This window comes from Pelophylax lessonae (assembly GCF_965119305.1).
Source record: "Pelophylax lessonae genome assembly, chromosome: 3".
Lineage (NCBI taxonomy): Eukaryota > Metazoa > Chordata > Amphibia > Anura > Ranidae > Pelophylax > Pelophylax lessonae.
The window spans coordinates 67,856,901-67,875,598 of NC_138770.1; the positions used below are offsets into that span (position 1 = coordinate 67,856,901).

The window sequence follows — 18,698 nt, forward strand, 5'->3', positions numbered from 1 at the left end:
ATGACATTACTGCTCCTTGCTGCCAATCCTATCTGTAAAAGGAGGACCGCCTCCCTTTCCTCCCTCTGGTTGGGGGGCCTATAGCATACGCCCAATATTACCTTCCCCATAGTGCCTTCCCTTTTAAGTTCAACCCATAGGGATTCTGCCTCGTCCATAGCTCCATTATTATCATCCCTCATATTTACCTGTACACTGTTCTTAATATACAGACATACCCCTCCCCCTTTTTTACCTTCTCTATCCCTGCGATAAAGGGAATACCCCTGAATGGTCGCCATTCAATCATGAGAGCTGTCGAACCAAGTCTCTGTTATCCCCACAAAATCTAAGTCCTCCTCAAACATCATTAGCTCCAGCTCTCCCATCTTGTTGGCCAGGCTTCTGGCATTGGTATACAAACCTCGTAATTTTGACCGGTTGCCTATATCCTCATTTGATGTTTTTAGGCTGCTCTTGTGATTTTTCCCCGTACCCACCCTGGGTTTAGGAGCTCTGAACACCCTACCGCTAATGCCCCCATTTCTGCCCTCTGAATCTTGCTTTCCACTGGCTAATTCTACATCTGTACCCTCCCCCCCCATCACCTATAGGTGAGCTTTATTAAAGGCTTACCTATAGGTAAAAGTTCTTAAGGTCGGTTTACAACCACTTTAATCACCACTGGGTTTTTTATTTTTTCGCTAAATAAATGAAAAAAAAAAAAAAAAAAAACGAACGTTTAAAAAAAAAAAAAAAAAAAAAATGCACTTTTCTTTCGGTTATGAAATTTTGCAAATAAATATTCTTTCTTTATAAATTTAGGCCAAAATATATTCTGCTACATTTCTTTGGTGAAAATAACCTGAATACGGGTATATTATTTAGTCTGTAGGAAGGTTATAGAGTCCACGAACTATGGTATATTTTTCTGACAATTTCATTTCTTGAGGCCCAAAAATGCCAAGACAGTACAAATATCCCACAAATGACCCCTTTTTGAGAACTAGGAAGTCCAAGGTATTTAGTTAGAGGTATGGCAGTTTTTTGAGGTTGTAATTTTGTCACAATTTTTTGGAAAATTTGAAATTTAACAAATATTTTATTTTTTATTTTTTTCCCAACATACTGTCACCAGTGCAGTATAGCGTTATCATATAACTGGTGTGGCGGTGATCAGGGACACTGACTGGTGACAGTATGTAAAAAAAAAAAATATTATTTTTTTTTTGCAATGTTTTTCATTTTTTTTCCATATTATATTTTCTTTACAATTTTTTTTAACATGCTGTGACAAAGAAATATAGTGTTGCTATAGTAACCCTGTACTACTCTGGGGAATTGATTAGGATTTATTTATTTATTTATTTATTTTACACACTATGATAGCTTATACCAATAAATGTCACTGTTATATGCAACTATTTTTACTGAATGAAATGGATTAATTCAGGGTTTATTGTGATTATCTACAGCTAATCACATGCTCCCGATGAGCTGTAATTGGCCCTGTCTGTACCATGTGATCACTGTGACCAAACATAGATAGCAACACAATTGTACACAATGAATGGCATGAAAGGAAGCCATCCATTGTTTACAATTGTCATGTGATCTGCTGTGATTGGTCACAGCGATCACATGGTACTGGCAGCAGGTCAGTTATCAGACACAGCAGGTAAGAAATAGCGCAGCAGCGTGGCCTGTGTGCGAGGTGCATCTTGGGAGGACATCTTCTGATGTCCACTAGGAACGCCAAAGGTCCCACTTGGCCGTCATTGGACAATATACCGGGCGGGAACTGGTTATAAGACCAGTCCACCCAAAAATCACTTGGAGTGTGATGAACTGGGCCCCCTGCCGGCTTCTTGTATTTAGTGATGAAATCTCCCCATCAAAATGTTAAACTTTTTTTCTGCCCACCTGGAGGTTTTGGGTGTTACTGCTCCTCATGGGCGGAGATAAATATACAAGAGGGATGATGGGAGCTCCTCATAATCCAGCATTTACCAATCACTGAATTATCTCCAGGGGGGACAGACCCTTTAAATAGAATCCTGCTCCCTGTCAGTGAGTGAAGCCACCCATCAGAGGCCAATAGGGAAGAGCGGGGGGATTGGAAAGGTCACAATATTAACCTAGTGAACCCTGGTCTGATTTTGTATGGCAGAACACTCCAGATATTTGGACTCCTGGGAAGAGAACTGCAGCTGGGTGTCCCCGCTCTACTGTCCAGTGACTATTTACCATGAGAAGTTGTGACAGGGACACTTTCACCTGATTGAGGTAATCTACAAAGACATGGAATCCTTGCAAAAAGGGGGTGAAAATCTCTCTAAATACTGAATATAGTCAGTAATCTGTATTACCATGCTGGAGAGGAGCACATCCTGATCCATATCCCCCGACTTCAGGGATCCTACAACACAAAACACACCATGATATTAGAAGCTGATGGGAAGTTATACAGAGGGGATGTAGTATAAAGAGCAAGTAGGAAATTAGGAGATGTAGTGTATACAAAGTAGAGAGCATGCTGAGAGGTGTAGTGTATATATAGAGCCGAGAGGATGCTAGGAGATCATGTGTATACGGAGCATAGAGGATGCTGGGTAGTGTAGTGTATACAGATTAGAGAAGATGCTGAGAGCCTAGTGTATATAGAGCAGGGAGAATGCTGAGAGGTGTAATGTATACAGAGCAGAGAAGATGCTGAAAGGTGTACTAAACACAGAGTAGAGAGGATGCTGTGAGGTATACTGCATACAGAACAGAAAGCATGCTGGGAGGCGTAGTGTATACAGAGCAGAGAAGATGCTGAGAGATGTAGTGTATACAGAGCAGAGAGGATGTTGGGAGGTGTAGTGTATACAGAGCAGAGAGGATGCTGGGAGGTGTAGTGTATACAGAGCAGAGAGGATGCTGGGAGGTGTAGTGTATACAGAGCAGAGAGTATGCTGGGAGGTGTAGTGTATACAGAGCAGAGAGTATGCTGGGAGGTGTAGTGTATACAGAGCAGAGAGTATGCTGGGAGGTGTAGTGTATACAGAGCAGAAAGGATGCTGGGAGGTGTAATGTATGCAGAGCAGAGAGGATGTTGGGAGGTGTAGTGTATACAGAGTAAAGAGGATGCTGGGAGGTATAGTGCATACAGAGTAAAGAGGATGCTGGGAGGTGTAGTGTATACAGAGTAAAGAGGATGCTGGGAGGTGTAGTGTATACAGAGTAAAGAGGATGCTGGGAGGTGTAGTGTATACAGAGTAGAAAGAATGCTAGAAGATACAGTGCATGCTGGGAGGTGTAGTGTATACAAAGCAGAGAAGATGCTGAGAGATGTGGTGTATACAGAGTAGAGAAGATGCTGGGAGGTGTAGTGTATACAGAGCAGAGAGGATTCTGGGAGGTGTAGTGTATACAGAGCAGAGAGGATTCTGGGAGGTGTAGTGTATACAGAGGAGAGAGGATGCTGGGAGGTGAAGTGTATACAGAGGAGAGAGGATGCTGGGAGGTGTAGTGTATACAGAGTAGAGAGGATTCTGGGAGGTGTAGTGTATACAGAGGATAGAGGATGTTGGGAGATGTAGTGTATACAGAGGAGAGAGGATCCCGGGGAGGTGTAGTGTATACGGAGCAGAAAGGATGCTGGGAGGTGTAGTGTATACAGAGGAGAGAGGATGCTGGGAGGTTTAGTGTATACGGAGCAGAAAGGATGCTGGGAGGTGTAGTGTATACAGAGTAGAGAGGATGCTGGGAGTTGTAGTGTATACAGAGTAGAGAGGATGCTGGGAGGTGTAGTGTATACAGAGTAGAGAGGATGCTGGGAGGTGTAGTGTATACAGAGTAGAGAGGATTCTGGGAGGTGTAGTGTATACAGAGTAGAGAGGATGATGGGAGGTGTAGTGTATACAGAGTAGAAGGATGATGGGAGGTGTAGTGTATACAGAGTAGAAGGATGATGGGAGGTGTACCGTATACAGAGTAGAGAGGATGCTTGAAGTTGTAGTGTATACAGAGTAGAGAGGATGCTGGGAGGTGTAGTGTATACAGAGGAGAGAGGATGCTGGAAGGTGTACCGTATACAGAGTAGAGAGGATGCTGGGAGTTGTAGTGTATACAGAGTAAAGAGGATGCTGGGAGTTGTAGTGTATACAGAGGAGAGAGGATGCTGGGAGGTGTACCGTATACAGAGTAGAGAGGATGCTTGGAGTTGTAGTGTATACAGAGTAGAGAGCATGCTGGGAGGTGTACCGTATACAGAGTAGAGAGGATGCTGGGAGTTGTAGTGTATACAGAGTAGAGAGGATGCTCGGAGTTGTAGTGTATACAGAGTAGAGAGGATGCTGGGAGTTGTAGTGTATACAGAGGAGAGAAGGTGCTGGGAGGTGTAGTGTATACAGAGTAGAGAGGATGCTGGGAGTTGTAGTGTATACAGAGTAGAGAGGATGCTGGGAGGTGCAGTGTATACAGAGTAGAGAGGATGCTGGGAGGTGTAGTGTATACAGAGTAGAGAGGATGCTGGGAGTTGTAGTGTATACAGAGGAGAGAATGTGCTGGGAGGTGTAGTGTATACAGAGTAGAGAGGATGCTGGGAGGTGCAGTGTATACAGAGTAGAGAAGGTACTGGGAGGTGTAGTGTATACAGAGTAGAGAGGATGCTGGGAGGTGTGTATACAGAGTAAAGAGGATGCTGGGAGGTGTAGTGTATACAGAGTAGAGAGGATGCTCTGAGTTGTACTGTATACAGAGTAGAGAGGATGCTGGGAGGTGTAGTGTATACAGAGTAGAGAGGATGCTGGGAGTTGTAGTGTATACAGAGTAGAGAGGATGCTGGGAGTTGTAGTGTATACAGAGTAGAGAAGATGCTGGGAGGTGTAGTGTATACAGAGTAGAGAGGATGCTGGGAGGTGTAGTGTATACAGAGTAGAGAGGATGCTGGGAGGTGTAGTGTATACAGAGTAGAGAGGATGCTGGGAGTTTAAGTGTATACAGAGTAGAGAGGATGCTGGGAGTTGTAGTGTATACAGAGGAGAGAAGGTGCTGGGAGGTGTAGTGTATACAGAGTAGAGAGGATGCTGGGAGGTGCAGTGTATACAGAGTAGAGAGGATGCTCGGAGTTGTAGTGTATACAGAGTAGAGAGGATGCTGGGAGTTGTAGTGTATACAGAGTAGAGAGGATGCTGGGAGGTGCAGTGTATACAGAGTAGAGAGGATGCTGGGAGGTGTAGTGTATACAGAGTAGAGAGGATGCTGGGAGTTGTAGTGTATACAGAGGAGAGAAGGTGCTGGGAGGTGTAGTGTATACAGAGTAGAGAGGATGCTGGGAGGTGCAGTGTATACAGAGTAGAGAAGGTACTGGGAGGTGTAGTGTATACAGAGTAGAGAGGATGCTGGGAGTTGTAGTGTATACAGAGTAGAGAGGATGCTGGGAGGTGCAGTGTATACAGAGTAGAGAGGATGCTGGGAGTTGTAGTGTATACAGAGTAGAGAGGATGCTGGGAGGTGTAGTGTACAGTACACGGAGCAGAGTAGCGCTATGGGAGCAGTAGTCAGAAGTATGTAATATACAGCATAGTGTATAGAGTGGAGTGGCTAGGAGCATGTAAAGTACAACATAATATATTAGGTGCAGCAGTAAAGAGTACAGAACATGCAACATAGTCCATATTTCTTCCCTGTGTTTCTGCTGATTGACCTCTGCTGTGCCTTGGGACCTGTGCCGTGTGTCCCTCATTGTACCCAGGTCTGTCATGTGACCCTGGACTGAATCCTTTCTACACCATATTGTCACTTACCTCTTGCTGTGGCCTGCATGGCTGCCCCTAGGACTTCGGACTGGTCTTTGCTGTGCTGTATTTCTACCCCATCATCCTGCTGCTTATTCCTGCTGTGCCCGTATGGCTGAACCGGGACTCTGGGCTGACTCCTTGCTGTAGTCTGTGCTGCCCCATGACCCTGCTGGTTCCCTTCCTTATGCCCTAGATTGTTACCATTGGATGTACACATTGTCACCACATCCCACCTCCATCCTGTGCTCCTGCAGAGTCACCATACTATGCCGGGTGTTGTGGTAAGGAGTATGTGATGTACAACATAGGATATACAGTGCAGTGATACAGAGTTTGTAACCTACTGTAAGATTCTGGTACCTCTGGTACCCTTATTTTTCATATTCTTTACAACATTGCGTCCCACCTTTCTAATTAGGTGGAACGCATACACCTTTAAGACGGATGACGTCATCACTGAGCACCGCCGAGTGGCTATTTCAATCGCCAGCGTTCTCTCTCACGTTGTTCGTTCAATGTGACTGTGTGTCCACATGCTTACAAGCCTTGTCTTGCTATCAGAACCTCCAGCTATTTGCATTTACCTGGAACAGACCGGAACCTCGCTACGGATCCCGTATCTCGCTACCGGATCATTCCCTCACTACTGGACCCCGCTACTTACTAATCTTTACCTAGTGATAAGTACCCCACAGGGGAATCCTCCATAATTAACTTACACTATCATCTACTGCACATTAACGACTGTTACTTTCTATGCATACTAATTCTACCATCTGCACTGTTACATAGATTGCTAGCTCTTGAGTCTACTACCATCTATCCTTGCACTGGGTTACTCTATCCTGTGTGTGTCATCTGCTGTCCTTACCACCTATTACCATACCTGATTACTAACCTATCTGCATTCTACCTGTTACCATCTACTACTTTCCTGAACATTACTATCAAGTGCTTACCATTACTGTCACTGCTCACACCTGTCCCTTCAGCACATCACCCTCATACTATCATATACATCCCAACACTCCAGGAACATCTTATTGAGTGTGTGTATATCTGTATGCTGAAGCAGACAGGCCCACAATGATGAGTCTGGAGAGTTGGATCTGGTATTCCAACACATCTCTACATGACTGCTGAGTGGAGATTCTGCAGCTGCAAATCCAGCTTACTATAAAAACGCAGGAGCGTTACACCTACAAAATAGTGCTTAGAGTGCAATAGTAAGAAGTATGTAACGTACAACAACAGGGTGTACATAGTGCAATGGTAAGGAGTATGTAATATACAACATAGTGTGCAGGGTGCAATGGTAAGGAGTATGTAATATACAACATAGTGTACAGGGTGCAATGGTAAGGAGCATGTATGTTATATACAACATAGTGTACAGGGTGCAATGGTAAGGAGCATGCAATATACAACATAGTGTACAGGATGCAATGGTAGGGAGTATATAATATACAACATAGTGTACAGGGTGCAATGGGAAGGAGTATGTAATATGCAACATAGTGTACAGAGTGCAATGGTAAAGAGTATGTAATATACAACATAGTGTACAGAGTGCAATGGTAAGGAGTATGTAATATACAACATAATGTACAGGGTGCAATGGTAAGGAGTATGTATGTAATATACAACATAGTGTACAGGGTGCAATGGTAAGGAGTATGTAATATACAACATAGTGTACAGGGTGCAATGGTAAGGAGTATGTAATATACAACATAGTGTACAGGGTGCAATGGTAAGGAGTATGTAATATACAACATAGTGTACAGGGTGCAATGGTAAGGAGTATGTATGTAATGTACAACATAGTGTACAGGGTGCAATGGTAAGGAGTATGTATGTAATATACAACATAGTGTACAGAGTGCAATGGTAAGGAGCATGCAATATACAACAGTGTACAGGGTGCAATGGTAAGGAGCATGCAATATACAACATTGTGTACAGGGTGCAATGGTAGGGAGTATATAATATACAACATAGTGTACAGGGTGCAATGGTAAGGAGTATGTATGTAATATACAACATAGTGTACAGGGTGCAATGGTAAGGAGTATGTAATATACAACATAGTGTACAGGGTGCAATGGTAAGGAGTATGTAATATACAACATAGTGTACAGGGTGCAATGGTAAGGAGTATGTAATATGCAACATAGTGTACAGAGTGCAATGGTAAGGAGTATGTAATATACAACATAATGCACAGGGTGCAATGGTAAGGAGTATGTAATATACAACATAGTGTACAGAGTGCAATGGTAAGGAGTATGTGATATGCAACATAGTGTACAGAGTGCAATGGTAAGGGGTATGTAATATACAACATAGTATATATATATATCTTTTATTTATGTGGTGTACAGATATCTAATTTTTACATAGATACACATTGTCTTATACCTGTGGTACCCACTATATTACATCTTTTATATACTCACCCCCATTGGGCAGCACCATTTCCCTTCCCTTAATAAAAACCAAAAAATCCGCCTTTAGGATAAAACCAAAACAATACTTGGCTGCAGCCCACTTCAAAAAATACAGCCCTGTAAAAGGATGTATCAAATGTATAAAAAGAAGAAGGGGAAGTGATTGGCGCTGCCTGATATAGGATATGGGGGAAATGAATGGAGGGTCTTATCTAGTGATGATGGGTCTCTGTTAATGTGTAAAATCAACCTATATGAAGCAGGTGGTGGTGGATTTCAATATATATATATATATATAAATATATGAAAATGAAAAAACTAAAATGAAATCTTATATATGGTGTATATACTAGCAATGAGCATATACCGTGCCTGTGTACAAATACTCCTATAAGCAAAAGTTATCAAAAATGAAAAAGTGCTAAATGAAGCAGGTGTGCTTACCCAAGGTTTATGTGTAGATTAGTGAAAAAATATATATATATGTGTCCGTAATCATACATAAATATATGCAAGCTGCAAAATGGGTTAAATTTATAAGTAAATATATATGTGACAATAGATGCCTAATAAAATGTCATACAATGTGTAATGATAAATTAATAAATAATTGATAAGGTGTACAATACACGTGTAAATCTAGTGTACAAATATAAATATACCCCGCAAATAAATATAAATATATATCAAAAAATGCAATCCAGCACTAAATATATGCAAATCCAGCAGAAATGAATAAATATGTGCAAATCCAGCAGAAATGAATAAATATGTGCAAATCCAAATATAAATAAATATATGTATATATAAATATAAAAAATCCAACAATAAATATGTGCCGATCCAACAATCAGTGAAATGTGCAATCACAGATTAGTCCATACAAAAAATAATAAGGTGCTCTTTATAATAGCCCGGAGTGCCGTGAGTGGGCGAAAAGTAAGGTGCTCCCCCTCTCCTGAGGTCCTATGCTTACCAGAATCAGGTATCCCTACAGGGGTGGATCGCGGATCGATATTGGGGATCGCTCCCATACACCAACAATCCTATCTCTATTCCTGTTCGTCCTCTCCCAGTCAGCTCGGTCACTCCAAATCACTATGCAGTGGTTTCCAGCATCGATATCAAGGGAAATAGCCAGAACCTCCCCAGGGCATATATAGAAGAAAAAATGCCTCCAATAGTGAAGTATCGCTTAAAATCCTTTATCAAATAAATGTAGACAAGTACTCACATAACATCTTAAAGTATCGTATGCCCGTATGGCATAGGAGCCGCAAACTCCTCCCTTGCGGTGCGCGCTTAGAGACAGCGTGCGTTCCAACCGCCGGATGTGCGTTCCAAGCCTTCGGGTCAATAGATGGAAGTGATGTAATTACGCTCTCGACGCGTTTCGTCACACTGACGTCATCTGCCAGCACCTTACTTTTCGCCCACTCACGGCACTCCGGGCTATTATAAAGAGCACCTTATTATTTTTTGTATGGACTAATCTGTGATTGCACATTTCACTGATTGTTGGATCGGCACATATTTATTGTTGGATTTTATATATTTATATATACATATATTTATTTATATTGCTGGATTTGCACATATTTATTCATTTCTGCTGGATTTGCATATATTTAGTGCTGGATTGCATTTTTTGATATATATTTATATTTATTTGCGGGGTATATTTATATTTGTACACTAAATTTACACGTGTATTGTACACTTTATCAATTATTTATTAATTTATCATTACACATTGTATGACATTTTATTAGGCATCTATTGTCACATATATATTTACTTATAAATTTAACCCATTTTGCAGCTTGCATATATTTATGTATGATTACGGACACATATATATAAATATTTTTTCACTAATCTACACATAAACCTTGGGTAAGCACACCTGCTTCATTTAGCACTTTTTCATTTTTGGTAACTTTTGCTTATAGGAGTATTTGTACACAGGCACGGTATATGCTCATTGCTAGTATATACGCCATATATAAGATTTCATTTTAGTTTTTTCATTTTCATATATTTATATATATATATATATATATATATTGAAATCCACCACCACCTGCTTCATATAGATTGATTTTACACATTAACAGAGACCCATCATCACTAGATAAGACCCTCCATTCATTTCCCCATATCCTATATCAGGCAGCGCCAATCACTTCCCCTTCTTCTTTTTATACATTTCCCTTCCTTATCCATAACATACAATATAGTGTATAGGGTGCAGTGGTAAGGAGTATGTAATATACAACCAGTGGCGGCTGGTGCATTGGGGCACGCAGGGGCGACGCCCCCCCCCCCCCCCCCCGTCCATGCATCCAGCTCCCTAATCTACATGCAGGGCCCTAGATGCATGGAGTTCAATGGGGCTTTTTTTTTTTTTTTTTTTAACCATGTGATTAGAGCCGGAGGCTCTAATAGGCTAAAAAAAAAAGGGTGGGCTCGGGGCGCAGTTGTGTGACAATAGTGAATGAAAATTCGCTATTGTCACACGGATCCTCCTCCTGGCCAATCAGGAAGCGGTCCTTAGACCCGTTTCCTAATTGGCCGAAAGGAGAAGCCATGCCATTGGGCGTGGAAGAGGAAGGAGGAGAAGCAGAAGACTGAGGGGGAAGAAGCCAAAGCCGCCATCGTTTGCTGCTGCACATGTCCAGATGTCCAGGCAGGGTGAGTGAGCCAGGGGAGTACTGCTGTGGTCCTGGGGAGGGGGGGGGGTATGGGGCGAGGCCTGGTGTGGTCTGGGGGAGGGGTGTATGGCGCGGTCTGTCTGCCGCCCCTCTCGGCCCATGGAGCACCAGCCGCCAATGTATACATCACAGTGTATAGGGTATAGTTGTATGGAGTATGTGGTATATAACACATAGGATGCAATGGTGAGGAGTATGTGGTATATAACACATAGGATGCAATGGTGAGGAGTATGTAATGTATAACACATAGGATGCAATGGTGAGGAGTATGTAATGTATAACACATAAGATGCAATGCTGAGGAGTATGTAATATATAACACATAGGATGCAATGGTGAGGAGTATGTAATATATAACACATAAGATGCAATGCTGAGGAGTATGTAATATATAACACATAGGATGCAATGGTGAAGAGTATGTAATGTATAACACATAGGATGCAATGGTGAGGAGTATGTAATGTATAACACATAGGATGCAATGGTGAGGAGTATGTAATATATAACACATAGGATGCAATGGTGAGGAGTATGTAATGTATAACACATAAGATGCAATGGTGAGGAGTATGTAATGTATAACACATAGGATGCAATGGTGAGGAGTATGTAATGTATAACACATAGGATGCAATGGTGAGGAGTATGTAATATATAACACATAGGATGCAATGCTGAGGAGTATGTAATATATAACACATAGGATGCAATGGTGAGGAGTATGTAATATATAACACATAGGATGCAATGGTGAGGAGTATGTAATATATAACACATAGGATGCAATGGTGAGGAGTATGTAATGTATAACACATAGGATGCAATGGTGAGGAGTATGTAATATATAACACATAGGATGCAATGGTGAGGAGTATGTAATGTATAACACATAGGATGCAATGCTGAGGAGTATGTAATATATAACACATAGGATGCAATGGTGAGGAGTATGTAATATATAACACATAGGATGCAATGGTGAGGAGTATGTAATATATAACACATAGGATGCAATGGTGAAGAGTATGTAATATATAACACATAGGATGCAATGGTGAAGAGTATGTAATGTATAACACATAAGATGCAATGGTGAGGAGTATGTAATGTATAACACATAGGATGCAATGGTGAGGAGTATGTAATGTATAACACATAGGATGCAATGGTGAGGAGTATGTAATGTATAACACATAGGATGCAATGGTGAAGAGTATGTAATATATAACACATAGGATGCAATGGTGAAGAGTATGTAATGTATAACACATAGGATGCAATGGTGAGGAGTATGTAATATATAACACATAGGATGCAATGGTGAGGAGTATGTAATGTATAACACATAGGATGCAATGGTGAAGAGTATGTAATGTATAACACATAGGATGCAATGGTGAGGAGTATGTAATATATAACACATAGGATGCAATGGTGAAGAGTATGTAATATATAACACATAGGATGCAATGGTGAAGAGTATGTAATATATAACACATAGGATGCAATGCTGAGGAGTATGTAATGTATAACACATAGGATGCAATGGTGAGGAGTATGTAATATATAACACATAGGATGCAATGGTGAAGAGTATGTAATGTATAACACATAGGATGCAATGGTGAGGAGTATGTAATGTATAACACATAAGATGCAATGGTGAGGAGTATGTAATGTATAACACATAGGATGCAATGGTGAGGAGTATGTAATGTATAACACATAGGATGCAATGGTGAGGAGTATGTAATGTATAACACATAGGATGCAATGGTGAGGAGTATGTAATGTATAACACATAGGATGCAATGCTGAGGAGTATGTAATGTATAACACATAGGATGCAATGGTGAGGAGTATGTAATATATAACACATAGGATGCAATGCTGAGGAGTATGTAATGTATAACACATAGGATGCAATGGTGAGGAGTATGTAATATATAACACATAGGATGCAATGGTGAAGAGTATGTAATATATAACACATAGGATGCAATGGTGAAGAGTATGTAATGTATAACACATAAGATGCAATGGTGAGGAGTATGTAATGTATAACACATAGGATGCAATGGTGAAGAGTATGTAATGTATAACACATAGGATGCAATGGTGAGGAGTATGTAATATATAACACATAGGATGCAATGGTGAAGAGTATGTAATATATAACACATAGGATGCAATGGTGAAGAGTATGTAATGTATAACACATAAGATGCAATGGTGAGGAGTATGTAATGTATAACACATAGGATGCAATGGTGAGGAGTATGTAATGTATAACACATAGGATGCAATGGTGAGGAGTATGTAATGTATAACACATAGGATGCAATGCTGAGGAGTATGTAATGTATAACACATAGGATGCAATGGTGAGGAGTATGTAATATATAACACATAGGATGCAATGCTGAGGAGTATGTAATGTATAACACATAGGATGCAATGGTGAGGAGTATGTAATATATAACACATAGGATGCAATGGTGAAGAGTATGTAATATATAACACATAGGATGCAATGGTGAAGAGTATGTAATGTATAACACATAAGATGCAATGGTGAGGAGTATGTAATGTATAACACATAGGATGCAATGGTGAGGAGTATGTAATGTATAACACATAGGATGCAATGGTGAAGAGTATGTAATGTATAACACATAGGATGCAATGGTGAGGAGTATGTAATATATAACACATAGGATGCAATGGTGAAGAGTATGTAATATATAACACATAGGATGCAATGGTGAAGAGTATGTAATATATAACACATAGGATGCAATGCTGAGGAGTATGTACAGTAATGTATAACACATAGGATGCAATGGTGAAGAGTATGTAATATATAACACATAGGATGCAATGGTGAAGAGTATGTAATATATAACACATAGGATGCAATGCTGAGGAGTATGTAATGTATAACACATAGGATGCAATGGTGAGGAGTATGTAATATATAACACATAGGATGCAATGGTGAGGAGTATGTAATGTATAACACATAGGATGCAATGGTGAGGAGTATGTAATATATAACACATAGGATGCAATGGTGAGGAGTATGTAATGTATAACACATAGGATGCAATGGTGAAGAGTATGTAATGTATAACACATAGGATGCAATGGTGAGGAGTATGTAATATATAACACATAGGATGCAATGGTGAGGAGTATGTAATGTATAACACATAGGATGCAATGGTGAGGAGTATGTAATATATAACACATAGGATGCAATGGTGAGGAGTATGTAATGTATAACACATAGGATGCAATGGTGAAGAGTATGTAATGTATAACACATAGGATGCAATGCTGAGGAGTATGTAATGTATAACACATAGGATGCAATGGTGAGGAGTATGTAATATATAACACATAGGATGCAATGGTGAGGAGTATGTAATGTATAACACATAGGATGCAATGGTGAGGAGTATGTAATATATAACACATAGGATGCAATGGTGAGGAGTATGTAATATATAACACATAGGATGCAATGCTGAGGAGTATGTAATATATAACACATAGGATGCAATGGTGAAGAGTATGTAATATATAACACATAGGATGCAATGGTGAAGAGTATGTAATATATAACACATAGGATGCAATGGTGAAGAGTATGTAATGTATAACACATAGGATGCAATGGTGAGGAGTATGTAATATATAACACATAGGATGCAATGCTGAGGAGTATGTAATGTATAACACATAAGATGCAATGGTGAGGAGTATGTAATATATAACACATAGGATGCAATGCTGAGGAGTATGTAATGTATAACACATAGGATGCAATGCTGAGGAGTATGTAATGTATAACACATAGGATGCAATGCTGAGGAGTATGGTATACAGAGTATGTATTATACTGCATAGTACATAGGGGGCAGTTGTATATAGAGTATGTACAATATAATATATAACATAAGGTGTTGTGATATATAGAGTATGTAATAAATAGCACAGTACATAAGGAAGGCAGTAGTATACAGACTATGTAATATATAGCATAGTGTATAAGGTATAGTGGTATATAGAGTATGTACCGTGTTTCCCCGAAAATAAGACCGGGTCTTATATTAATTTTGGCTACAAAAAACACACTAGGGCTTATTTTCAGGGGATGTCTTATTTATTTACGGTATGTAAAAAGACGATCTTAAAGGGATTGTAACCCTAAAATAAATAAATATCCTGATCCTTTAAAGCATGGTAGACAGCACAGTGCTTGTGTTGTGTCATTTAGCCTTCTTTATGTTCTAAAAAACCTGGAATAAAATAATAAAATTAAAAAAATTAAGTTCTCTCCCCCTGTCAGCTCAGGAGTCAGCATTATGACATTCTGTAATCCCAAAAATAAACCATGGATAAAGTCATTGCAAAAATATGTAATGGATTTTGTAAAAAGATTATGTAATGTGCAGTGTGTCTCCTTTTGTAACTTTATTGTGGAAAATACCTTATTTACAGCACCGCTGGGCACTCACGTGACCCTCCTGAGCTCTACCTTCCCTCTCCAAATACTGCAGAGGGAGGGGCTGAGATCAAGGCAGTGGCGTACCAATGGGGGGGGGGGGGCGGCCCGCCCCAGGTGCCACGCTCTGGGGGGTGTCAGCCGGTGTCCTGCCCGGTGTGTTCAGACAGATCCCGCAGTGTGAAGGCAGCTGCAGTGGCAGCTCCTTCAGTCCGTGCTGCTAGCGGGGGGGGCGGAGCCACGGTGGGAATAAGGGGGCGGAGCCTCCGTGGGGAGAAGGGGGCGGAGCCTCGGCGGGAAGAAGGTGAGTGCCCATTGCCCAGGTGTGTGTGCTGGATAGGAGGGGGATGGGGCTGCTGCATATAGAGGAATTCATCTTTCTCTATTCTTCCTGCAGCTGCTGAATAACTGATTCTCCTCCTCTCCCTCCTGCAGGAAGAATAGGGAAAGATCAATTCATCTATATGCAGCTGCCCCATCCCCCCTCCTATACAACTTCTTTTGCTGGCCCCCCTCCAGTGCTCCTAATCCCCCCCTCGGTGCTCTTAGCCCCCCCCAGTTGTTTAGCCCCCCCCCGATGCTCTTCAGCTCCCCACAGTGCTTTCTCCCGCCCCCCAAGTTCTCCCTGTCCCCCCCCAGTGCTCTCCACCCCCCTGGTTTTCCCTGCCCGCCCCCTAAGTGCTCCCTGTCCCCCCCAATGCTCTCCACCCCCCTGGTTTTCCTTGCCCGCCCCCCATGTGCTCCCTGCCCCCCCCCCAGTGCTCTCCACCCCCCTTGTTTTTCCCTGCCCGCCCCCCAAGTGCTCCCTTTCCCCCCCCAGTGCTCTCCACCCCCCTGGTTTTCCTTGCCCGCCCCCCAAGTGCTCCCTGTCCCCCCCAGTGCTCTCCACCCCCCTGGTTTTCCCTGCCCGGCCCCCAAGTGCTCCCTGTCCCCCCCAGTGCTCTCCACCCCCTGGTTTTCCCTGCCCGCCACCCAAGTGCTCCCTGTCCCCCCCAGTGCTCTCCACCCCCCTGGTTTTCCCTGCCCGCCCCCTAAGTGCTCCCTGTCCCCCCCCCCCAGTGCTCTCCACCCCCCTGGTTTTCCTTGCCCGCCCCCCAAGTGCTCCCTGTCCCCCCCAGTGCTCTCCACCCCCCTGGTTTTCCCTGCCCGGCCCCCAAGTGCTCCCTGTCCCCCCCAGTGCTCTCCACCCCCCTGATTTTCCCTGCCCACCCCCCCCCTGATTTTCCCTGCCCACCCCCCCAAGTTCTCCCTGTCCCCCCCAGTGCTCTCCACCCCCCTGGTTTTCCCTGCCCGGCCCCCAAGTGCTCCCTGTCCCCCCCAGTGCTCTCCACCCCCCTGATTTTCCCTGCCCACCCCCCCCTGATTTTCCCTGCCCACCCCCCCAAGTTCTCCCTGTCCCCCCCAGTGCTCTCCACCCCCCTGATTTTCCCTGCTTGCCCCCCAAGTACTCCCTGTCCCCCCCAGTGCTCTCCGCCCCCCTGATTTTCCCTGCCCACCCCCCCAGTGCTCTCCAGCCCCCTGGTTTTCCCTGCTCGCCCCCCAAGTGCTCCCTGTCCCCCCAGTGCTCTCTACCCCCTGCACCTTCCAACCCCCCTACAATGCTTTCCAATCCCCCTCTTAATTTTCTCCAGCCCCCCCCCCCACCGTGCCCTTCAGCTCCTCCAGTGCTCTCTGCTTCGTCTGTGCTCTCCGGCCCCCCTAGTGCTCTTCTATCTTCTATCATGTCCTCAGTCTCTGAGCATCTCTTGTATCATGTCTGTAGTCTCTGACCATCTACTGTATCATGTCTTCAGTCTCTGACCATCTCCTGTATCATGTCTTCAGTCTTTGACCATCTCCTGTATCATGCCCTTAGTCTCTGACCATCTCCTGTATCATGCCCTTAGTCTCTGACCATCTCCTGTATCATGCCCTTAGTCTCTGACCATCTACTGTATCATGTCCTCAGTCTCTGACCATCTCCTGTATCATGTCTTCAGTCTCTGACCATCTCCTGTATCATGTCCTCAGTCTCTGACCATCTCCTGTATCATGTCTTCAGTCTCTGACCATCTCCTGTATCATGTCCTCAGTCTCTGACCATCTCCTGTATCATGTCTTCAGTCTCTGACCATCTACTGTATCATGTCCTCAGTCTCTGACCATCTCCTGTATCATGTCTTCAGTCTCTGACCATCTCCTGTATCATGTCCTCAGTCTCTGACCATCTCCTGTATCATGTCCTCAGTCTCTGACCATCTCCTGTATCATGTCCTCAGTCTCTGACCATCTCCTGTATCATGCCCTTAGTCTCTGACCATCTACTGTATCATGCCCTTAGTCTCTGACCATCTCTTGTATCATGTCCTCAGTCTCTGACCATCTCCTGTATCATGCCCTTAGTCTCTGACCATCTCCTGTATCATGTCTACAGTCTCTGACCATCTCCTTTAGCAAGTCTCCAATCTCTTACTCAAACTTAAACACATTGCTAATAATATTAGCTATCTATCTATGCTGAAGGTAGGACTGTGCAGGGGAGGCAGAGAGTGCAAAAGGGGGAACTGTGATTAGAGAGACGGGGGAGGGGGCAGACGTCAAGGGGCACTGTGATGGGGGGGGCTGTGAAATTTGTGCAAAAAATATTCTTGAACACATTACAATTTTTTGTGGGTGTTTTTACATTTTAAAGTTGGGGGGGGGGGGGGTGCCAGATATAGGATCCGCCCCGGGTGCCAAATGCTCTAGGTACACCACTGGATCAAGGATTTTACTAGGGCTTATTTTCAGGGTAGGGCTTATTTTCAGGGAAACAGGGTAATATACATTAGGGATATGTAGATATGAACTTTTCCCGCTATATTGGAATCGGCCCCGGAGGTCACCGATATTGCCGATATTTCAGGAAATTGCTGTACCGGAGTGATGTCTGCCCCTAGAGGCATCTCCCCGGTACCGGCGTCCATAGCCGACGGTCGGCTGTCTTGTAATGACAACCAATGCAGCTGAGATCACTAATATACACCACAGTGTATAGGGGCAGTGGTATACAGAATATATGGGGTGTAGTAGTATACAGAGTATGCAAAATATATATAGCACAGTATATAGGATGCAGTGGTATATAGCACAGTATACAGGGTGTAGAGGTATACAGAGTATGTAGTATATAGCACAGTATACAGGGTGTAGAGGTATACAGAGTATGTGGTATATAGCACAGTATACAGGGTGTAGAGGTATACAGAGTATGTAGTATATAGCACAGTATACA

The 18,698-nt window shown here is 42.8% G+C and overlaps 1 protein-coding gene across 1 annotated transcript in view; it reads right to left on the bottom strand.

Annotated features, from left to right (window-relative positions):
• Window positions 1-5,982, bottom strand: part of LOC309550332 (uncharacterized protein) — a gene marked incomplete at both ends in the record, with an annotated part of 34,114 nt that extends 28,132 nt beyond the window's left edge. The window contains 2 exons of the mRNA XM_082250729.1: window positions 2,349-2,398; window positions 5,772-5,982. Of these exons, the coding sequence (XP_082106855.1) occupies window positions 2,349-2,398; window positions 5,772-5,982 (261 nt within the window). The remainder of the gene's footprint in view (window positions 1-2,348; window positions 2,399-5,771) is intronic.
• Window positions 5,983-18,698: the final 12,716 nt, after the last annotated feature.